General features: G+C 40.7%; 1 protein-coding gene across 9 annotated transcripts in view; it reads right to left on the reverse strand.

Moving 5' to 3' along the window:
• The window catches only part of MACF1 (microtubule actin crosslinking factor 1), a 331345-nt gene that overhangs the window by 209040 nt on the left and 97539 nt on the right, over window positions 1–24766 (reverse strand). For all 9 annotated transcript variants that reach the window (XM_079776973.1, XM_079776975.1, XM_079776977.1 and 6 more), the window contains exon 2: window positions 6749–6810. In XM_079776973.1, the coding sequence (XP_079633099.1) occupies window positions 6749–6810 (62 nt within the window). The remainder of the gene's footprint in view (window positions 1–6748; window positions 6811–24766) is intronic.

Here is a 24766-nt window from a genome sequence, read left to right on the forward strand (position 1 = left end):
AACAGCTTCCCCCAATTTCTGAGTGGCTTTTTAGCAAAGGCAATAAATTGCACTTAAGTGCTTGGAATCAGAATCTGAGCCCAAAGGGACTTTAAAGATTACTCAACTCTAACACTCTCAGTTTACAGATGGGAAAAGTGTTGCCCAGAGAAGTTAATATAATTTCGCTGGGAAGTGTCAGACCACTGTCTCCTGACTCTGAGTTCAGTGCTCTTTCCCTTCACAAGGCTCCCATGAGACTTGAAGGGCAGAAATGACATGTTAGTAACATTATCCTATATAATAACAGGGTAGTATGCAAATTGACCCAGATGGCAGAACGACCACCTGACCAGTCACTGAGGTGCACTGACCACCTCTTGGTCCCTTTCCCTGGCCGGCAGGCTCCAATCGCCCAATGGTGAACGGGGAACCGGGGGTGGGTGGCGGGGGAAGCAGGTGGCGCCAGGCCAAGGCTCCTGCCCCACCAGTCGCCCCACACAGAGGGCAACTGCAGCGGGGGTGGGTAGAACGGCTGACCTCTCGGTTCCTCCCCCCAGCCAGCAGGCTCCAATCACCTGATGGCGAACGGGGGAACTAAGGGTGGGTGGGGGTGGGGGGTGGGGCAGCCAGGGAAGATGGCCCTGATCGCAGGCCAGGCCTAGGGACCGTATCCGCACACGAATTTCATGCGCCGGACCTCTAGTTAAATTATAAAAAGACTGGACACCCCCCCCCCCCAAAGAACCAAGGATTATCATGTAGTATTCTTCGATATCTGCAGAAAACCTGATCTAGAAAAGTTTATCTCTAAGACCAAGCATGTCAAACTCAAGGCCCACAATGAATATTTTTGCAACCCAGCCAATATAATGGTATTGAAACATTTTAATAAAATGTTTCAATACCATTATATGGTAAGAAACCATATGGTAAGAAACATTTTAATAAAAATTTCATAACTTAATTTTTACAATTTCCTGTTAACGTAGTTATTAATAACAAACTACAACGTTCACTAATGACTGATTACTATAATCCTGTTGCATTCATTTCCCTTAAGTACTTTACACATAGGCGCACCATTTCTCTCCACTAATGCTAGCAGCAGATATTTTAGCAGCCGACTGCCACGTCATTAGTCTTAGACTGACTTGTTTGGTGTGCGCAACAGGAAATATTTTGCTTTCAGAGAACAAGAAAAATAGGTTTATTTGCATTACGCTTATTAATTTGTGCAGTTATTCGGTGTCTGGTAAGTTAATGTTCAAGAAAAAATATTAATTTTTATTAAAATGTTCTATTATTTTATGTTAACAATTACTCATTTATTTCAGCCTTTTGTATTCAGCATGTCTCTATCGAAATAAACCTACGTTTCTATGAAAATTGAAGCTTTTGGTTTTTTGCAGCCCACATAAACTTAAATCTTATTTGGCCCGTGTTAGCCTTTGAGTTTGACATGCTTGCTCTAAGACTGTTAAAAGAAAACACAAGCAGCTCAATTTTCTTGATCCAAACTATGTTGAAGAACAACAACAGCAGCAAATAGGTCAGAGGAGAAAGTTTTATTTTTATTTATTTTTTCTTTCAGAGGAGAAAGTTTAAAAGAGGAGAGTATGCTATTAACTCTCATCTACACTTATTAAAAAGGATACAGGAAAAGTGAAAGTGTGCCTGGTAACTTATGGCTTTCTGAATTTACATATTTCTAAACTATAAGAGGGAAATTCCATATTGATTCAGCAGCCAAATTTATTCTCAAGAAAAAGCCTAATGCTAAAAAAACAGATGACAGTTGACTTATACTTTTCACTCGGGAAAGAACGGTGCTCAAATGCAGGGAGTACGAAGGGAGGCTGGAATCCCTGCTGGGGTAAGTAGACTGAGAGAGGAACAAAGTATAAGGCTCTTTGCAGATAAGAATTCTACCCTCACTTTGTTTTGAGAGACCTAACAGTGGTACCAGCAAAGTCTGATTAATTAACCAAGATCCCCCGAGGATGACAAAAGTTCACAATGGGTAGCTTTCCTTAACAGACAGGCACTTGGATACAGGGAACTGAGACTCCAAGCCCAGATGCAGGCTGAAAACCGTTAGTGGGGGTTAGATGCACTTAGAGGGAAATCAAGATCTGAAAACTCAGGTCCAGGCAGAGAGAGCCACAAACCACCACCATATGGTCACACTTGGGCAACAAAAGCAACATTTCTTTCTCAGTGTCTAACCAACACTACTTTGTCAATCTCTTAAAGTAAACTCCCTGCTCATCTCCTTCCGACCTTTCCCACAGATAAAATAAGCAAAGAGGTGTGAAAGTACACACTGTGTTTAGGGAGCAGTGAGCTGTCTCATGTGGCTACAACAGAGGCTGCACCGGAGAGAGTGGCTGTCTACTACTACCCTGTGTTCAATTAGAGAGCCTCAGAGAAAAACTGAAAACAGTAAAAAATAGAGTTCAAAACTTTTGCTGGTTTATCTGGAATTCTTAACTAAAATTCCAGGAAGGCCAGTGGCTTCCAGATTGCATACATGAATAAAAATGGAACAAACTATTCCATCTGCTAGATTAAATATTAGCCTTTCTCTGAAGTCAACAGAAACTGACCACAGAAAGCATTTCTCCTCCATCTTAGGAGCTCATGCTCTCAGTTCCGTCACGTCCTCTCATCCTTTCTTGAAGTTTTCTTTGTGGTGATATACTTTATCAGCTACCAGGACCTAGTTATATGGCAAGGATCATTTAAAAATAGCCTAAAACTCCAGATTTTTCTTTTTGCTGGTTCTCTAAATGAGGTTCTTGCTATATTTCAGATGCTTACATACTTAGTAAATCTCTTTTAAGATTGGACAGATAGTGTTCTCAAATATAAAGATAAAATTAATTTGCTTATTCCAGAACAAAAGGATATTTGGGAATCCAAAAGATCTTAGGTCGACTAAATCTAGAACTTGAGAGGCTGGGTTCTTTTGATCTTATATCAGCCTGCTTGCCAATGGCAACATTCACCTGGGTGTACTTGGGGAATAAAGCAAAGAATGCTTGAGTTATAAAAAACAAATCTCGATCCCTAATTCTCAGCCCAAAGTGCAAAGAACTCCAGCATGGGAACAATGATTCTGATTAGCAGTGACTCTCTCTCTGAAACATCTAAAATGAGAACATGCTGTTGGAACCTAAGGGTGGAAGTCTGAGAAGAGATGACAGGTAGCCAGGGATTTAAGTAAAGCTCTGGCTGGTCTCCAATTTCTAACAATGCTATGATGTGTTTGTCTAGCTTCTCTCTCCCTGGGCCTCCTGTCATCACACAGCACTGAGGCAAAGGAGAGGTCCAACAGGCAACATGGGCTACAGATGAATAGCAGGGAACTAGAGCATTTGCAGTCAACTACAGAGTTTAGGGGGATAAGCTTGAGGCAGGATAAATTCAGTTCTTCCAGGTGTCAAAGATGAGGTATGAACACAGGGCAAGTTGGGAGCATATTCAGTGGAAAGAAGCAGTAATTTTGGTCAGAAGACTCATGAGTGATCTTTAGCTCCATCCAGTCAATAGCTGTATAATCTTGGGAAGTCACTTCATCCTAATTTTCACTTTCCTTAGTTGTGAAAATTGAAAAAAGAAAATACTTTTACCTCTTTCAGGGTTATTACAAGGATCAAGTCAGATAAGACTATGCCATGTAAGCTATAAAACTATCAAAATATTATTTATTCAAGGCAACAAATCTTTATTAGATACTTCTTATGTCCCTGGTGCAGTGCTTGGTAGAGAAAGTAGCACAATAGTCTATCCCTCAATGAGCACTCCAGCAGAGGAGATCAATGTGTGAACACACAAGACATCTTCAAAGTGATATGAAATAGAAATGAAGTTGCAATTAATTTAGTCCAAGGGATGAAGGTCAGAATCTCAGGAAGGTGATAATGGACCTGAACCTTGATGGGTAAGTGGGTAAAAGTCAGGCAGAGGGAGCTGGGACATGCATTCTAGCGGGAGAAAAGTGGATAAGCAAAGAGGTGTGAAAGTACACAGTGTTCAGGGAGCAGTGGGCTGTCTCGTGTGGCTACAGCACAGGCTACACGGGGGAGAATGCCTGGAAATGAAGCTGAACAGATTGGAACCAGTTGTAAAGGGCTCTACATCATGACAGAATTACATGTCATCAAACAAGAGGCAACTGGTACACACACTGAAAGGATTAGAGGAGAACATCAGTTTTTCCCTCCCCTTCCTTTTTGTCCTCACGCTGAAAAAGTAAGACACAGTATTTGCCTTCAAGTTATAATCTAGCAGAAAGATAAATGCTGTAGGCGCTGTAACAGAAGTACATAAGGAGTACAGGGAAGGGCACAAAGAGTAGTCAATTCCATATGGGAGAGTCAAGAAAATATTAAGGAGGTGTTAGCTGGTTTTATCCAGGCAGAACAGAGTTGGGAAGGTATTCCACGCAGAGGGAGCAGCATGCGCAAAGATACAGAGTCATAAAATAGCATGGCACATAGTTTGGCAAGAGCTTAAGGTTCAAGAGAAATATGATGCTAGAAACCTGGAAAAGTAGGAAGAAGCCAGTGCCAGTACTACAAAGGCCCAAGTTCTAAAATTTCACTTCTGCCTCCTTCTAGTGGTGTGACCTTATACAGGCTACTTAACATCTCTAAATGTCACTGTCTTTATTGATAAAATGGGAGTATTAATAGAATCTACAGCACAAGGTTACTGAAGGATTAAAACTAATATAATATTGAATGTCAACGTAATTGAAAATAAAATTTTAAAGGTCACTGGAGGATTAAATGATATAATAATCCATGTAAAGGATTTAGTACAGAATGTTTGATTTACAGTAAACACTCAATAAACCACTACTGTTATCATAACCATTATTATAGAAAACTTTATTAGGAAACTAATAGTGGTTAAGGCAAGAGATGAACAGCCCTGGACTAGAGCAGAGGTTAATAAGGATGGAGAAGAGAAGTCAGTGCAACTCTTTCTGAGTTGGACATGACTGACTGGAGTTGGTGAGAGGGAGAGACGATTGGCAAGGTGGAATATAGCATGCTTCTAGGTTCCCAACTTGGACAGCTAGGTATATGAGTAAAACTATTAGCAATCGGGGATATGTGGAATAAAGGGTAGGTCTGGGAATAGGCAGGTCCTTGGTTTAGGGAAGAATTCAGGAAAGGGCTCTATCATCACTTCCTCATCCATAACTTGCAGCTTGAAAATCACCCTCACCTGCATGCCATCAAACAAGTGGCCCTAAGGAGCCATGTGTGACTTATGTAATCATCTCCCCTAATTACTGAACTACAGATGGGACCTGACCCATGGAGGAAAAGAAAACCCCTGCCAATCAGGCGTTCCTGTTTGTGTCCTCAGAATCATGTAGCTGCAGGGGTTTGCATCACCCTTAAGGAACACAAGTAATGGGAGAAATGCAAAGAAATAAATGTAGGAGACATACAGAAAAAAAAAATTAAAATGAGAGCTTACAAGGCCTCATAAAAAGAAAAAGGGACAGGAGCTGTCCGATAATGTTTAGTTTTCATAAAGCCCAGATGCAGTTAGACATCAGATTCTATGAGATCGCCCTGCATCCTTTTCTACTTGTGCTTCCTTGCATTCCATGCAATCAAACGAGACCGCCAATCAGAAAACAGAGAACAAAACAAGGAAATGGCCAAGGTTAGGACCCTGGGGAACATCAACACGGAGTCAGACAGAGGAAGAAAAGCCAGTGAAAGAGGCAGGTAAAGGGCATGCATAAGAGGAAAGAGGTAATTCAGTAAAAAGCAGTGTCTTAGAAGCCAATGTGAGAGAAAGCTTTAAGGACTAGCAAGTCAATCAACAGTATGAAAATGCTACAGAGAAATCAAATAAGAGAAAGACAAAACTAGGCTATTGGGTATGGCAGTTAAGAGGTCACTATGAGCCCTAACCTGTTTGGCTCAGTGGATAGAGCATCGGCCTGAGGACTCAAGAATCCCAGGTTCGATTCCAGCCAAGGGCATGTACCTTGGTTGCAGGCACATCCCCAGTAGGGGGTGTGCAGAAGGCAGCTGATTGATGTTTCTAACTCTCTATCCCTCTCCCTTCCTCTCTCTGTAAAAAAATCAATAATATATTTAAAAAAAAAAAAAGAGGTCACTGTGACCTTTCCCAAAGTAGTAATGATTATAACTCAAAAACAGTTTTCAAACCTTGACTGCCACATTAGTCATACTGTTTATCCTTACGTGCATCCTTAACAGGTCTCTACCTTGGTTTCTCTGTTTAAAAATAATTAATAAAATCTGCCCCCAACCCTTGCCATTCGGGCGGTGTTCTGTATTTTAAACTGCATGGTGGTTTTATATATATATATATATGAAAAAATTCTTAAACTGAACATTTAAGATTTGTGCAGAGAGAGAGAGAACAGAAAATCCACTGCCCCATCCTTACATAGTAATTAGACTTAAAAATAAAAATGTAAACAGGGGCTTATAAAATAATTTGAAAAGTGTTCTTTGAATCCCAGAATCACCCCACAATATCCTCAACCTCAGCCTTCTGAGGTCATGTCATATATACTGTCCTCGCCAAAAAACTGATCAGTAAAAGTTTCCATACTGTTATGACTATGTTCATCTTAAAAATAAAAATAAAAAGTCACTTGTATCTCCAGCAACTTGAGCCCAGGGCAAGCAGTCTGACCTATCTGAGAGAAGGGGGCCGACAGACCCAGGTTAAAGCAGCCAGACGTGCTAGAGCAGCCTCCTACCTTCATCAGGTGCTTGTTGACCCACTTGGTGAATGTCTTCTTCTGAACACGATCCCGTTCATCTGTAAAGGAAGCACAGAGACACTGGCTTAGCACTACCCGAGGGACAAACTCCCACACCCCGATTCCTCCAGGACCATGGAGACAATTTCCACCGACAATGAAACAGTGTCTTTTGTTGGGAGGGTTTGGCCTGTCTGAACTTTCTCTTCTGTCCTGACCATGACACAGAATCACGGGACTCAAAAAGCATGTCATGGTAAAGTCTCCTTCGCATCATAATTCTCCGGAGAGCAGAGGGATTCCCTGCTTCCCCTACAGAAAGCTCCAAAAAGCCAACGCTGTGAAGACTACCAACAGAAAGAGTGGAGTGGCCTTGGCATTTGGGACACTCAGACGGCAGTGGTTAAATCTCACTCTTCATATGCCGTTCGGCCCGATCAGTGCTCTCCTCCCCGACTACTGCCTTCATTCCAATCTCCTCTCCAGCCATTACCAGCCAGCCCAACTCCCAAAGCTGCCCCGTTGACCCCACTGCACATCTCCTCCCTCCCTCCTTTCGCCGCATTTCTTTCTAGGCAAACTCTCCTTTGGTCTCAATTTTGTCCACTGCTTTGACAGAAACATAACTATCAATACTTGACAATGACTGCTCCACAGAGGCCCAATCCTGTGACGAACTCACTTTCTCCCACAACTGCCAATTCCCCAGAGGCACTTCCAGGACACAGACCCATCCGCCCCACTTCTTTCTATTTATTTGAAGTCCATGCCATTTCGTATACCATCTTGTTCAAATCATCCTCACTATCAGTCGACCATTCCCTGCTTCCCGCCCCCTCCACATGGCAAATTTGCCTTAACCTTCCCTGACAACTTGGTTCACATTTATTGTCTCCACATGTATCATCTGGCAGGAACCCCAAATTACTTCAACATATTTGCTGACAATGCATCTGAGCCTGCTTGGCTCCCCTACCTTCATCTCCAATTCATATCCAGCCACCACAATGCCACATCCTAGGCCTCATTCCTTCTCCACACAACTATTTAGCAGTCATCTTTATCAATCTCTCATACCTCCTAATCATTCTCAACCTCCAATACTCCATTCTTATTGTATTAAGAGCACCTAACATTATCCAAGTCTATGCTAGACAACATGGTTAAGCAATTCAAAGCTGCCATCATTAATACCCCAGCAACTCCCACCTGCCTAACCTTCTACTACTCAGTTCACATGACAATCTCCACACCTGAATTATCACCACTGCTTAACAATTCCATTTCTCCTCAGAGTCAGAGAACATGTCAGAAGAAAGTGGCAGAATTACACAAATCTGATTCTCTAGTAATTCACACAAACTTCAGTTAGGTGTTCGCTCCTCTGCCCAAGCATTCCCTTCTTCCTGGCTCCCTATTAAAAGCTACACAGGTATCATTCCAAACAATGCCAGGCTCTCTTTCTACTTCAGGCGAACTGCACATCTACTTACTTTCTAAGTTTACAGTCATTCAATAGTCTTACATTCACATCCTTCTTTTCAGCCTTGAATCCTTTCCTGCTTTTCAAGGAACAATTCTCTCTTCCTACTATAGACCACAGACCTTAGGAATTAGAGTGTACTTTAGAAGTTATATAGTTTAATTCCTTGCTGATACATCAATCCCTTCAACAATAAAGAATCATATGTTCAGGGTTAAAAGGTCTGTCCAAACCATCTACAATATTCCTGACACTTAAAACTTAAGATAACAGACGAAGATCCAAGCTGGCTGTGGAGTAGGTGGAAGTTTCACTCACCTTCTCCCAGTGCCAAGATGGATTTACAACTAAGTTATAGATCAATCAACCTGAATAATCAACTGAAGACTAGCTGAACAGAAGTTATAAACAATGATCTACAGAAGAAGCCACATTGAGACTAATAGTGAATGTAAACTGTAACTGAAAAAACAAAAACAAAAAAAATAACAAGATAATAGAGAAGTCACTACCTCATAACAGAACACATACTAATTTAATAGTTCCATAAAGTTTCATAAGCTACTTCTTTATAAATTCTAACTATTGGCTCTCTTTGGAACTGTTAAAATAAAAAGTATAATCTATCTTTCACTTCATAGAGTCCTGCAAGTATTTGAAACAAGAATTTTTAAAATATATATTTTTATTGATTTCAGAGAGGAAGGGAGAGGGAGAGAGAGAAAGAGCAATGATGAGAGGGAATCATTGATCGGCTGCCTCCTGCACGCCCCCTACTGGGGACTGAGCCTGCAACCGAGGCCTGTGCCCTTGACCAGAATCAAACCCGGGACCCTTCAGTCAGCAGGCCAACGCTCTGTCCACTGAGCCAAACCGGCTAGAGGAAGAAACCAGGACTTTTATTAGATTTAATCACTGTCAATCCAACATATTTCAATCACTTGATCTTTTTAGATGCTGACTCAGTTATCCAACATCATCATCATCATCATCATCCTTTCCAAGCCTGTATCATCCACAGACTGAATCAGAATCAGCCTGCAACTAGTCTCATTGAAGTCACTGACACACTGCTCATACTATTTATTTTCTCCTTGTGACATGCTACTTTCTTCCTCTCCACCTCTTCAAATTCAATTTATTCTTTAAAACCCAGCTCATTCACTCACTCATTTATTTTTTTAATGAAAAAATTTTTAAGGGCCTACACTGCTTGGAACAGACTATGTTACATAAAGTCACAGTCTCTACCTTTGAAAGAGGTAACAGTCTAGCAGAGAAGAGAAGTAACTTGAATACATTTGTTAAGTGCTGTAACAGAGAAAGCACATAGTGCTCAAGAACACAGCAGCCCATCTGAGAAGGGGAAGGAAGCATGGGATCAGGTTAGAGAAAGTTTCCAGGTGAGTGACTCTAACTAAACCTTAAAAGATGAGAAGTTACCGAGAAGTTAACAAGAGAAGTTACCAAGAAGTTAACAAGAGAAGGGACAAAGCTACTACATGAAGTTTCACCTACTGCAAATTCATGCTCAAAGAACAGCAAATATTAAGGATGGCTGAAAGACGGGATGTGTATTAGGTAGTGGTAAGACTTAAAACTGGATAGGATGCCATGGACCAAATTATGACTTTTCATGACAAGCACAGGAGTCCAAACATTATCACCAAGAAACTGATAAAGGGAAGGGAAGCACTGGAAGATTTTTAACAGAAGAAAGACAAGATCAGTTTTGTGTTTGAGAACCTTTCCTGGCAACTCCAGTTCTCAGGAGTCTCTTTGTTCTCCAGATTTTTATGGTACTTACTATGCTAATCATTCCATCAGCACTTACATAATTGTATAGAGCTCTGAACTTTGCAAAAGCTTATTCTTACATCACTAATAAGATCATTAACTCTTAAGGAAAGAGACCATATTTTACTTTTTGTATATCCCACATCCCACAGCTTCTAACAGCTAAAGATCTAAAACTTATTAGACCTAAAACTAAAACAAAATTGGCCAATATATTAGAAGACTGGCTAAAGAAATACATAGAATGAAATCAGAACAAAGTTATCTTACAAGAGTCCAGTCCAATATGTAAAAACCCCAACATCCCAGCAAGTATCACCTGTGTGCTGAGACGTGCAGACATAAAGCTAACTAAAAACTCCGCCCATTACATTTTCACCAATGCCGGAGCCACTGTTTCACTATATTTATTACCTTCATAACCAAAAATAATAGTGTTTCTAATTTTACAAAATTATCTCAGAAATCACGCTTTATTATTTCTTTTTAGAATTTCTTTCATTATAAAAGTTATATATGCTTGCCGTAACAGGTTAAACAATACATAGATAGAAAAGATTAACAGATTTACTTTTAAACTAATCAATATTTTAAAGAAGAGGTGGAATTCATGTGACTTCTTTTTAGTCCACTGCCTTATTTCTTTTAGACCTAAAGATGTGACTAGCATGATCAAGTCTTTACTGTTGTGTGGACGAAAGGGGCCACATGCTAACCTGACAAGCTCAGGGAAGGCCTGCATGGCAGTCTTGCAAACTCAAAGACCTAAAGTAACCACAAAGGATGGTCTGAAATTAAACTTTAATTAAAAGCAGTTATGGTGGGTAGTCACCTCCTAGGCCAGTATCTTCACTGACAGGGTCAGCCTTTACCTTAACTGAGCCATCTGTCTTTTTGCATCTATGATAACATACCCTTGAAATGTCTGGGTAACTAGTAACTTCCCTTTTTCCGGACCCCTTGGGGCGCCAGGACAGATACCACAAATTCCTTCATTGTTATTGTTATCATGTTAATTGTTGACTGTTAACTATCCTGCACCCACCTAAGTATGTGTCTATCATTTTACTTTTTATCCAATCCCAGGGTTCCCCGCCCCCTTTGCTTTCTCCCACCTCTTTAATCTATCAGCAATGGGTTTCACGTAACCCACCTACCACCCTTCCCTTGATTGCAATGTATAAAAATAGGTGAGAAACGGCCATTCTCTGGAGCACTATCCCAATCCCTTGAGATACTGCTTCCCGGCAATTGTCGACAGTTTGGCTCAAATAAACTCACAAAAATTCTTTACAGGTTTGAGTGTTTTTACGTTAACAGTTTTACTATAAAGAGTCCCTCTGTTCACCTACTAAGCCCTACCAGGAGGATAGTGGACTAAGGAAATCTGATGGTATCACATCAGTCATGCTTCCAATTATCTAAAAAACTGACTTTCAATCCAGGGGAAAAGGTGCAAGTACTTATTCTGAATATAATTCCTAAGGACAACATGATTTCAAGCCCTTCCCAAGATCAGTTAGCCTGTAGAACAACTTTGTCCCAAAGCTGAAGGATCCTTTCTTAAGATCCTATATTGCAGACCCATCAATTACATGAAAGTTCTTTCCTGATTTAAGCATCATGACAGGAGGATATTGCAGTGCCTGAAGTTTAAAGATCTTAATATTTTAGCAAGGAAATTCATTCGGGAAGCCAAAGAGCAACTTTATCTCAGACCTTCAGAAAGCTCCAAATAGCTCCGAGTTCCAAAGGTTGTAATAAATTTAGGTTTTGGCACCCTCCACATAAATCCCTCATTTAATTCCAGGCCCAGCTAAGATTTTCTACCTAACACTGGGGGTAGAATTTGCAGGAGGTACCCTATGTGAGAGGGAAACAGTCAATCACAGAAAAGGGGATATTCTTGTAGATGTTTCTTATAAACTTAGTCCCATCAAAGGCTATATACTGACAAAGGAGAACCCAACTGCCCACTGGGAAATTATTAGATTGAGCACACTGAAGCATCAATTAATCACTTGAGGGTTACTTACTTAGAAGGATTTAATACTTGTGTCCAACTTCATTAAGACCACTACAGGCCACCAAGGTACCACTCCCTATTGTTCTTTACTTAAGTTTCACTGGCAGAGATGTCCTCCCAATAATGTAAGCAAGTTCCTCCACCTAAAATCTGGACCCTCCCCTCTTCCCTTCTCCTCAGGGACCTTAATCCAACCATTGTCCCTACTTTGTATACCTTTTAACTTCTCTTTCTTTCCCCTTGGCTTCCTGGACAATGTTCACTGTCTACTTGCTCACCTTCTCCTCCGCCATGTGACCTGGCTTCCAGCCCCACAAATTCACTGAAATTGATTCCTCACAACCCCCTAACTGCCAACCCAGAAGACACTACTAATCATTCCTTCACCTTCTAAACCCACTCTCCCTTTTGAATCTGACACTCCATTCTACCTTGGTTTTCCTCCTTCCTTTTTGGTTTAGAGAGGAGGATGTTCCAAATCACCTAAAACTACATGCAAAATGTTGGGTGTTATATACATTGTGAAATCAAACAAACAAACAAACAAACCAAAAAACATAGCTTAAAAAAAAAAAGTTAGGTATAGCTGTTATCTTACATTCTCCCATAATAATTTCACCTACTCCCATGGTTTCAATTATAGCCTATACACTGATAATTGCTAAATCCATATCTTCAGCTAAGGCCTTTATCCTAAGTACCAGTCATATGTCTAATAGCCTCCTAAAAAATTCATGCTCATCTCAAACTCAACTTGTCAAAAACTGCTCCTTTCTTCCTGCTTCTAACAAATTTCCCTGCTATAATCAATCTGTTATGAATTGAATATTTGTACCCCGATCAAATTCATATGTTGAAATCCCAACCCCCAATGTGACAGATAATATTAAGAGAGGAGGCCAGAGCCCTCTAAATGGGATCAGTGCTCTTACAAAAGATATCCCAGAGAGCTCTCTCGCCCTCTTTCTACCATGTGAAGATTACAGTGAGAAGACAGCTATCTATGAAGCAGGAAGAGGATCTTCACTAGACATCGGATCTGCAACTGCCTTGAACTTGGACTTCCATCCTCCAGAACTGTGAGAAATAAATATATGTTGTTTAAGCCATCCAGTCTGTGGCTTTATTACAGCAGCCCAAACTGACTAAGTCATCACCCTTATCTCAATGATGCCATCAATCTTTCTAATATTACTGATCTTGTTACTATCCACCTTAAAATCCTTCAATGACTCCTTAGCCTCCTAATAATATTAATCGTTAACAGCATTTTACACATATTGTTTCTAATGCTCAACAACTCTGTATGCTAGATATTATTTTACTAGAAAGATAAAATCCAAAGAGTAACTTGCCCAAGATTACAAGGTAATAAAGTCAAATTTCAACTCAGCTCTACTTGATTCCTAGGCCCGGTACCTCCATTCAGGATAATATTCAAACTTTTAGCTTGGGCTTTAAGACCTATTATAATGTGATGCCTGTCTGCCACTCATCCCTCTCAACCCTTTCATAAAATCTCTTAACTTCCCACTTTGCTGAAGAATCTTGCCTTTGTATTTACTGTTCCTCTGCATGGATTCTAGCTCCCCCTTCTCTGACTACTCATTCTTCAGTGTTCAACTTAACTATCACCTCTTCCAGGAGCTTTTCCCATCCTTTTCATACACTTGTTTAAGTGTTCTTCCTCTTGCGCTTACTGCAAGGTATCATAGTTTACTTATCTATACGTTCTATTAGGAGCAAGTAAAGTATAGGCCCAGTGTTGGAATGGAAGCCTACATTTGAGGCACAAGGTTCTGTGTTTTCATCCAACACAACCTACAACACCGTCCAGTGCATTATGCATTATTTTAAAAAGCACATGAGCCCTAACCGGTTTGGCTCAGTGGATAGAGTACTGGCCTGCAGACTGAAGGGTCCCGGGTTCAATTGTGGTCAAGACCATGTACCTCAGTTGCAGGCTACTCCCCAGCCCGGGCCCTGGTCAGGGCTTGCGCAGGAGGCAACCAATGGATGTGTTTCTCTCACATTGATATTTCTCTGTCTTTCCCTCTCTTCCACTCTCTCTAAAAATCAATGGGGAAATATCCTCAGGTGAGGATTTTTTAAAAAGCACATGAGAAAACAGCCTTTGCTTATTTCCCTGAAGGCCACAGAAAAATCACAAGTGGTTCAAAAACCCCAAGAAGCACCAACCACCTGGAAATCTAAAAATGATATACTAAAGCTGACAGAGAAGGGAAACAGTTAGAATAGGCCTATTCCTTGACCTCTTGAAGGTTACAATCTAGTGGCAGAGACCAAAACATAAATAATTAACAATAATACCAAACAACTAACACACCAGGTACAAGCTGCATAAAATCATGCTGATAAATACAGCTGATTAATCCTGACAGAGGGATAGAAGAGTTCATGAAAGGCATGGTGTTTGAACTAAACCTTGGATGACAAGTAGGATTTTGGCAGCCCAAAAAGGGATTAGGGAATTCCAAACTGAAGAAAAAGCATGAGCAGCAATTTGAAGACATACAGTACACAGGATGTGTTTCAGGAAATAGTATAACTATGCACAGTGTACACTTAGCAATGTAATGAGAAAAGAAGCTAGCAAGGTCACCTGAGGTCATATCAGTTCAGAAAGCTGGAGGGGTGTATGCAGTTAATTAAATAGCTAAAAGGATACCATTGAAATTTTCTAAACCAAAGGGTTTTATGGAACAATTAACCTGGCACTGGACTAAAGGCCAGAATGCAGCAGAGAGACAAATAAGAGGTAGAAGAACGATTTAGGGGTCTACTGGGCAATCAAGAAATAAATCTAAACTGAACTAGGGCAGAAGCAGCAGGAATGTAAAGAGGGCAGGTAGATCTGCATGGTGATGTAGGGGCAGAAACAGTAGCCCTTAACTATTGACCTGGGGAGCTTGCCCTGGCCTAAGTGCTTTAATATCATATATCCCTCATAATGAAATCTATAAAAGGGTCTATTTTAATCTCCTTTTAACAAATGAGAAAAACAATGCACAGAAAGGTTAAGCAACTTTTCCAGTTCATATAGCTGTTAAGTGGTAGAGCAGGAGCCTCATGCAGATAGCTCAGGAAAGGGATAACTAAAGTTTCTAGTCAGAGAAACGAGGAGGGAAGAGTGGTGCCTTGCGATAAGGAAAATAGGAGGCACAGATGGGCAGTTTGGGTAAAGCAGAAGAAAAATAATGAGATGTTAGGACCTTCCTGCAGATAGTTGAAACCTTAGGTCTAGAGTTCAGAAGAGCAGTTGGAATTGAGGGTACAGATTGGAAGCTAACAATTAACAGCTGAGGTTGTGGCAAGTAGAGCAGATAGCCTATTTCAACAAATGTTCCCTAAATTACCACTTTGCCCATATCACCCCTCTTCTCAAAATCCCTTAGTGGCTCCCATAAGACCAGAGGAGCAAGTCCAACTCCTTATCATCCATAGCCTGTTACAACCATATGAAATCCAATTCCAGTTTTTATTCTGTTTGTGTTAGGTGGTTGGAGGAGATAAAAATAAGGTATGGCCTCTGACTTGAAAAAAAATCTACAATCTATATACTCTTACAACTTTATCTTTAGATTATCCCCTGCATGAGTCAACTTCGACCATTCTGATCTCATTTTTTACAAACTTAACTTGCACATTCTTGCCTTTGTTTCTCCCTTTCCCCCTACTGGAATTTAGATCTGTCCTCCTCTTGTCTTATCTTATTAAGAGCCTCCTTACCAGGTCCTCTGAGGTACCACTTCTCCCTTTACACCAAGCATGTCAAACTCGCGGGCGGCATGGGGCCCACAATGAATATTTTTGTGGCCCAGCCAATATAACAGTATGTAAGAAACTTTTTAATAAAAATTTCATAACTTAATTTTTACTACATACTGTTATACATAATTATTAATGAACTACAACGTTCACTAATGACTGATTACTACAATCGTGTTGCATTCATTTCCCTTACGCACCTTACACACAGGTGCACCATGTCTCTACACTAATGCTAGCAGCGAATATTTTAGCAGCTGATTGCCACGTTTGGTGTGCACAACAGGAAATATTTTGCTTTCGGAGAACAAGAAAAATAGGTTCATTTGCGTTATGCTTATTAATTTGTGCAGTTATTCGGTATCTGGTAAGTTAATGTTCAAGAAAAAAATATTAATTTTTATTAAAATGTTCTATTATTTTATGTTAACGATTACTCACTTATTTCAGCCCTTTGTATTCAGCATATCTCTATCGAAATAAATCTATGTTTCTATGAAAATTGAAGCTTTTGTTGTTTTGCGGCCCACATAAACTTAAACCTTGTTTATTTGGCCCGTGTTAGCCTTTGAGTTTGACATGCTTGTTTTACACCTTTCTGACTATGCCAGCACCTCTGGATGCCTACAGATGCCTGTGTTTATTCAAGTTACTTGGCACACAAGTACATAAAAGCTATCTCTACATGTAAATCCCATTTATCTAGCTGAACTTGTAGCCCTTTGGAGTCAAGAACCATGCTTTAAATTTCATTCAATATCTAATATTTAATACAACAGTAGCCACTCAAAGCAAACTCATTCATTTAACAAATATACTGAGAGCCCACTATCTGCCAAGGTTATATCCACAGGGACACTTTAAAAGGGTATTTTCAAAGTCAGACTAAGAAGTATTCTCATAATAATTAAAAGACTGCTTTTCAGCAGGGAGCAGGGATTTCCATTCAGATATCCCTTCTACATTTATAGCTTTCCTAAATTTTTGCCACATGTGGACCCAGGAGCTTTGCACCACTTAATGTAAGCCCAAAGAAAATGGGATGAATTGGAGATGAAACAATTAAAATGTCTCACCAATAATGTATAATGGCATCATCATTATAAATGATTCCTGTACTCAGAAGTATATGTCAACTTTAGGAGGTAAGACCGACCTAGATGCCCTGACGAGTTTGGCTCAGTGGATAGAGCATCGGCCTGCGGACTCAAGGGTCCCAGGTTCAATTCCGGTCAAGGGCATGTACCTTGGTTGCAGGCACATCCCCAGTAGGGGGTGTGCAGGAGGCAGCTGATTGATGTTTCTCTCTCATTGATGTTTCTAACTCTCTATCCCTCTCCCTTCCTCTCTGTAAAAAAAAAAACACAATAAAATTTAAAAAAAAAACTGACCTAGAAATACAGTGTCCCAAAAAATTTATACACACTTTGAATAATTATAAAGGCATTTATTAAGATATACTTTATTTTCAAGATATAATAGAAATAGTTGTTAAAGTGTGTATATGTCTTTTGGGACACCCTGTATATTGTGTTTACTCTGTGTCAGGCACTGTATGAGGATTGTCTCTAGTATTTGATTTAATCATCACATCCTATCAAGTACACATTATTTATCTTCTTTTTATAGTTCTAATTGATGTTCAGAAAGGCTTCTTAATAATTTGCCAGAAACTGCATAGTTAAGTGGCAGAATTGACCTTCAAATCTCAATCTGTCATGAACTATTAACCACAACACTCTACTGCCACCATGAAATTATTAGAAGGCAACATAATATAGTCCTATATAATGAAGGGAAGAAGAGAGGTGCAAGCTATAACCATAACAGGGATTCATGATAGGTATCTATCACCAAGGGTTGGTGCAGACTAAGAATGTCTTAAGACTTGGGAATTTGGGGAAATGATAACCCAAGAAACTTCAATGCAAAATTAAAATTTTACGTTATTTCTTAGTAAAACCTGAACTTTATTAATAACTAGAGGCCCAGTGCACCGGTTCGTGCACCAGTGGGGTCCCTCAGCCTGGCCTGTGCCCTCTCACAATCCAGGACCCCTCAGGGGATGTCAGTCTGCTGGTTTCGCCTGAAGCCTGGCCTGCAGGGATCGGGCCGAAACTGGCAGTCTGACATCCCCTGAGGGATGTAGTAGTGTGTGAAGTGGCCAGGGAGAAGCCGGAGTCTAGGCCAGGCACCGCACAGTTCCCCGCTCATCCCGGCCCCACTGCGCCTGCCGCTGCCACCACCACTTGATAGTGGCACCTGTTGGACAGCTGAGCGGCACTCCTGCTGTGGGAATACACTGACCACCAGGGGGCAGCTCCTGTGTTGAGCATCTGCCCCCTGGTGGTCAGTGTGCATCATAGTGACTGGTCAACCAGTCGTTCAGTTATTTGGTCATGTAGGCTTTTATATATATAGATAATTTTTTGCAGGACAAAGTACAGGACAAAAGTTAAATAAGCCAGGAGTAAGCATGGTGCAAAAGAAAAGAGCCACAGAGATGGAGGCAGAAGCATACAAGGAAAGGAAAGAGGGAGAGAAGCTAACTAGTTTCTAGAGTACGTTTTTATTGGAGTACCACATTCAGGAAAACTGAATACTTCACAGGTACAAAGAGATAGAGAAGTTTAAGAATCCTAAAAAAACAATCATGTTAAAGATGAAGAAACTGAAGTCAAGAGAGATTTAAGAACTTAGACGAGGGTCACACAGATGCAGAACCAAGTCTACAACTTTGCGTTTCCTGGCCGCTGGTTCTTACCTTTTAGGACAATCATCTCCCCGCTTTGAGTCTGAGATTCAACTATAAAATGAGCAGTTTGGACTAGGTCAATGGTTCCCAAATACCAGTCTGTGAATCAGTCATATCAAAATCACCTGGGGAGCTTGCCCTGGGCTAAGTGCTTTAATATCATATATCCTTCATAATGGAATCTACAAATTAGGGTCTATTTTAATCTCCTTTTAACAAATGAGGAAAACAATGCATGGAAAGGTTAAGCAATTTTTCCAGTTCATATAGCTGTTAAGTGGTAGAGCAGGAGCCTCATGCAGATAATTGAAGCAACCAGGGGATTAAGAGGTAGGGTGAGCGGCAGATATGTTTTTGCCCTGAACCTTTCCATAAAGATTCTAGATTTCCTTACACTTGGTTACAGAAAAGGGACCCTTTCATCTCTAAGCACTTTCAGATGCAGAAGACTCTCCCTAGATCGCAGGGAGGACATCTCAATACTACCGGGAAGACAAAAAGCTAGCCTACCTGGCAATAACTGAATATTCCCTCCTTGTGCCCCAAACATTAGTATAGTACCAGCTTTGTTTCTCAAGAAGCACTTAAATATCTGGCAGTACTGGCCTAATAGTCAGGAGACAGGATCTGAACCTAGCTCAGCTACTCTCCTTCTGAGATTTCTTCTGAGGTCCCAGCGATTTCAATTTTAGTGAAAATCTGCCTACTTGGGTCACAATTTTGTTCTGCTTTAAAGACTCAGAATATAAAATCAAAAGATATTAGATTATCAATCCAGTAGTTCTCAAACTTAGATTTCACAAACCAGTAAATGTTTCCAGATGAATTAGAAAACCTAACAAAAAGTTGTCAACTCTTTCTTTTGCTAAATGAGGACATCAAAAAACAAACTACCACCTAACAACAATTCTTTCATAAAGTAAAGGGCATTTTAGTATCAAAAATGTAGGAAGGAAACTATTTCAGAATAAAGAACAATTCTTTAAATAAGTTTAGCTTTATGAAAGGCACACTACATTTTGCTTGTCTTTTTATTTTATCCAGAACTGATGATTTGATGTTTAGTTCAAATACCAGTCTGTATACCCTACAGTTAGAAGCCAAGAAAACTTACAGCCAAAAAGGTTAGGCCACTTAATCAAGGTCACAGAACATACTTAAATTAACTCTTTTCCTTTATCAGGAGATATCTAAGCCACAGCAAAAAAGACTTCTAGCCTCCCACCCTTCTTTAGGTCTCATCCGAGACCACCTTCAAGCCTTTGTCCCTCCTCAAAGCTGGCAGAGACAGTAAGTATAAGAGAATTAGCAATCGGCTCCAAAGAGGAAACCTAGGCCATGACTCCTCCCTTTCCGTACCCCCTCAAATGTGCTCAGAGGTGTACTCAGAAACCAACCAACTTCTGCTAAAAATACACCCTGGACTTTCAGAACTACACAACTTAACCTTAAAAGTGGTTTCCTGACTCAGGCAAAAGCATTAGCATAAATTCAGGCTCTATAAAACAGTCCCACACCCAAAGCTTAGGCTCTTAACTGCCAGTCACTACAAGCTTAAGAAGTTCCCCAGGAAGTAGGGCACCCCAGTCTATTTCACTGCACATTTTAACAAGCCCAAAGATTGTAATACCTACAAGGCTTCAAAGCCCATGCAATACTATGAGTCAATGAGATCAAGGGCTATTTGAGATTCTCAGGCCAAAGCAAAGAAAAAAACTTCACATACTAACCCATACAGCACATGCGACAAACCAGGTGGGCGTTGAACTCGTGCTCATCTTGGTAACTGGACCACATGGCACCCCTGTGTCTGCTGACCCCACCTAAAAGGAGGGTGTCCCAGAGAACCTCCAGCTAGTGGCCTGTGCACCTAAAAAAGCCTTCGAGGTGAACAGATAGCCAAAGGGCTGTTCGATGAACAGAGAAAGACAGACAGCAGAAGTACAGAGAAATGGCTCCACCCACTACTTCCTACTGATCTCCTCCCCGCCTCGAGGTCAGAGAGGAAGCTCCTCCCTAGGGCACTTCCAAAAACTGGGTCCAGGTCTTCAGGCAAATAGCATCCTATTCAAAAAAGCAGAGGTGGGAGTTTCTCGTGTAAAAGTACAGCCAAGTTATTATTAAGTGAGCAAGCAGGTAGAAGGTGGTCTTTGAGTTACTCTCTGTTTGCAGAGCAGAAGCTTGTGACCTGGTGCAACATAGACAATCACAGGAGAGCTGGTGAGGTAAATGGCTTGCTGCCAAGTCAGAAACAGTGCGTTTATTGCCCAACAACCGTTCCTCGGGCTTGCCTCTTCTCAGGCAGATGTACATGTAAAGTGTTAACCAAATGAGAAGGCCCCACAGAGGGAGAGAGCCATACGCTGTCTGTTGCTAACAGCTTCCTACATTCCAAAGGGAGCTTCATTTCCCCACATTTACAGCTGCCAAAGCGAAGAGTCACCATCTCTCCCTGACCATGATTCCACCTACTTGACAGAGTAGCCCAGCCCCAGCCAGCCTCTCAGGTAGATTAGCATAGCAGATTTTATCAACTTCAAAAATATTGTTTTCCTGGTTGCTCCATTCTTTCTCCTCATCCAACCAGGAATGCTATTCCAAAGTCCCCTCCTCTCCCCAGACCTTCCCACTTTGCCTTCACAATCAGTGCACTTAACTCAGCTGTGCCAGAAATCCTTCTATCCATCAGGAGGCTGCTTGCTTGTTTATCCAACTTGTTTTCTGAGTCTTGGCTAATTGTACCAGACACTGGAATGCTGAAGAAACACAATGAGGCCTTTTTTATTCAGATGGCCCAGCCCATCTATGGCTTCTTCACAATTTTGACCCAACCAGGGGACAGAAAAGCCAAGCTTCTGTCCATGATCAGGACAGACACCCAATCCAGGCCCCACGCCACTCAGAAAGGCCTCACTGCAGATAAGGGCCTAATCACTGGCCCTCTGCTCCAGCTCCCTAAATAGAATGACTCCTTCAGGCTAATGCTTCTTCCAATCCTGTTCCTGAAGGCAGGGAGGGAGGGGCAGCACCCAGGAAAGCAAGTTTCCAGAGATTAGCCTGGAAGACTGCAAGTGAAAAAGAGTAAGTTCAACAAGCCCTGTGACCAGCCTCAGTCCCCTGACAGCTTCCTTCACTCCCTGCTGGGCATCCCTCCCCCTACAAACTGCTAATAATCCTGTTACTACTTACTAATAACTGGACTCAGGGCTGACTTTATCTCTCCTTGACTAAGCTCCCTGTCACCCTGATAACCTGTGACAACTCTACTCAGTTTGTTCCTCTTAGTAGACTCTTCTTAGTCAGCCCTGGAGAGGAAGGGTCCTCCTAGAATTTACCTTGTCCTAGGAAAAGAAATGCATAAGAAATAGGGAAGAGAGAACAGGAAGGAATAGACATTTCCTGACTCATGTTTAGTAACCTTCCCTTTTATCAGATTTAAATTCCTCTCGTGCAGGGACGGTCTTTTGTCTTTGTATCCCAATCTCTAACACACTTAGAAGGCACTCAAAACCTAAGCTAAAATTAATTGAGCATCTATTGTAACTGTGAGTTCACAGGTAATGTGCTAAAAACGTTAAATATCATTTTATTTAATCCCAACAATTCTCTAAGAAAGATATTTCCATTTCTGTTTTAGAGATGAAAGTACTAAGACTTAAAAAGGCTAAATAACTTAACCAAGGTTTCATATCCTCTATCCAACTCCAAAGCTATGCCTCCTGTTATACCCTGCTGTTTCTGAGAGGGACCTAAACCAAAATAACTAAACAGGCTATATATGTAAGAAGGTGGAATATTCTGGGAAGATTAAGAAATAAAAACACTTGACTATGGTCAACTGGTGATTTAGAGCATGTCCCAAATGAACATGTGGGGCAACTTCTAGAAATAGTAATTTCACAGTCTCCAAAAATCAAATAATCATTACTGGGTAAGGTCTAAGGAAGGTGAACCAAAGTCTGCCTTCTCCTCACTTCCCTGGCATCCAAGCAGAACTATTTCCCCTGAAGGCACTGTAGACTGAAGAAAGTAGGGGGCAGTGTTGGGGACAAGGTCAGTCTAGCTGCCAGGAGACCAGGCCTTCCTTCCCTTCAGGTTCCCAGGAGGTCCTGAGTCTCAAAGGGGAAGCTGCTGCTGAAAACAGAGAAAGGACTTTAGGAGAGTCAGCTCTTAATTATCCAGAGGAGACCAACTGTACTAGTATAGTGACTAGCATAGTGATTAACTGAGCCATTCCCCTTTGTTTTTGCCCAACTTTTAGTCATTTCATCATTCACTAGATGTCCAGGGATGTTAGAGGCAGGAAAAAGTGAGTCTGGCTGCCACCTGTAAATCTTTAACCCTTTGTACTCGCTTGCTTTTTTCTCGATTCCTTTATTCTACTCGGGATTTAATTTTTTAAATACCCCAGATTTTACAAAGCGCGGCAGTAGAATAAAAAACTGGAGTTTCTTTTCATACAAACTTATTTATTTGGATTTTTTTATATTTCAAATTATTGATACATTCAAAGAGTATAAAAAGAGCTGCTACCATCAAACAGACTGTCAAATTACAGGGGGAAGGTTAGGGAGAGGTGGGGGAGATAAGAGATCAATCGAAGGACTTGTATGCATGCATATAAGCATAACCAATGGACGCAAAACTCTGGGGGGTGAGGGCAAGTATGGGTGTGGGGTGGGGGGAGCAATGGTAAGATATGTACACATATAATAACTTAATTAAAAAAATAAATTTAATTTAAAAAATAAATAAATAAAATTAAAAAAAAAAAAGAACTGCTACCGATGCTAACCGTGTCGAGTCACACTCAACATCCGAGTGCAAAAGGTTAAAATGTTGAGTGGAAGGAAGAGGTGTAAGCCAATATTTCCACATGTGACCAAAAGTTATCTGAGAATTTATAGCTACTGACTTTCTTACAATCACACAGAAAATTAAAGTGATATATTTATTTCCTAAAATGCCAAAATCACCCACTACTTAAGAATATTAAAGCTGATGCAGGAGCCTCTGTTTCTAATATGTAACACAATGATTCATATAATACATCACTAACTTTTTTATATAATCCCACACTGGCTTCTATTTCATTTCTTAGTTCCCAATGGTAAAGACAAGCACTTATTTTGTCCCAACAGCCCACAAGAAAGTACTGTCTTCAGTGATATCTTTTGTTTTTAAAAGAATTTTATATATTTTTATTGATTTTAGAGAGCACAGGAGAGAGAGAGGGAGACAAAAACATCAATGATGAGAGAGAATCATTGATCGGCTGCCTCCTACTGGGAATCAAGCCCAAAACCCGGGCATGTGCCCTTGACCAGAATCAAACCCAGGACCCTTCAGTCAGCAGGCCGACACTCTATCCACTAGGGCTTCAGTGATATCTTTAGTAAAAATAAATTATAATAATGATAGCAAACAATTAAACAGTCCTTACCATGTGCTGAATGCATTCTAACTCAAAACAACCATGCAGTATTACTAACCTCATTTTACAGATAAAACAGAGGACCCAACAGATTAATGTTATTCTGCCCGTAAGGGCAAGAACTGGGTTGAACACACAGGCAGTCTGACCCCAGACTCTCAACCTGCTCTCAGCCACAATTCCATACCACATCCAAGCATAAGCCAGATGATCACATTGCCAGAATCACAGAAAATCAGAGACCTTTCCTCTTCTCATACAGATTGGAAATTTGAAGTTCCAAGGAACTAAGTGACCTGTCTAGCATCACACAGTAGTAAGCAGAAGAGCCAGGACTTAGAACCCAGATCTTCTGGCTCCAAGTTTAGTGGTCTTTCTACCACATGGCACAAATCTAGAAAAGAAAAAAAAAACTAGGGAAAGAAAAAGATAAAAATTCTATCTTCATTAAAACATCAAATGCTTTAGTTATTTGAGCAAATATATATTCAATACATGTCACCTATTTATTGAGTAGCTATTATAAGCTTAACAAATTTTTAGCTAATACAAATTGAAGATGCTCAGCTAATGTTACAAATGGAGAAATAAAAGTTAAAAGCAATCTCAAAAAGCTGCACCAAATCTCAGAGGACAAAATTTAACTACGATACCTACAGTCTCATGCAGAAGTTTAAGAAAACCAAACGCACAGCAGTCTCTGGAGGAGTGACAACAATTCATGTACAGGG

The sequence above is a fragment of the Cnephaeus nilssonii genome (genome assembly GCF_951640355.1).
Source record: "Cnephaeus nilssonii genome assembly, chromosome: 7".
Lineage (NCBI taxonomy): Eukaryota > Metazoa > Chordata > Mammalia > Chiroptera > Vespertilionidae > Cnephaeus > Cnephaeus nilssonii.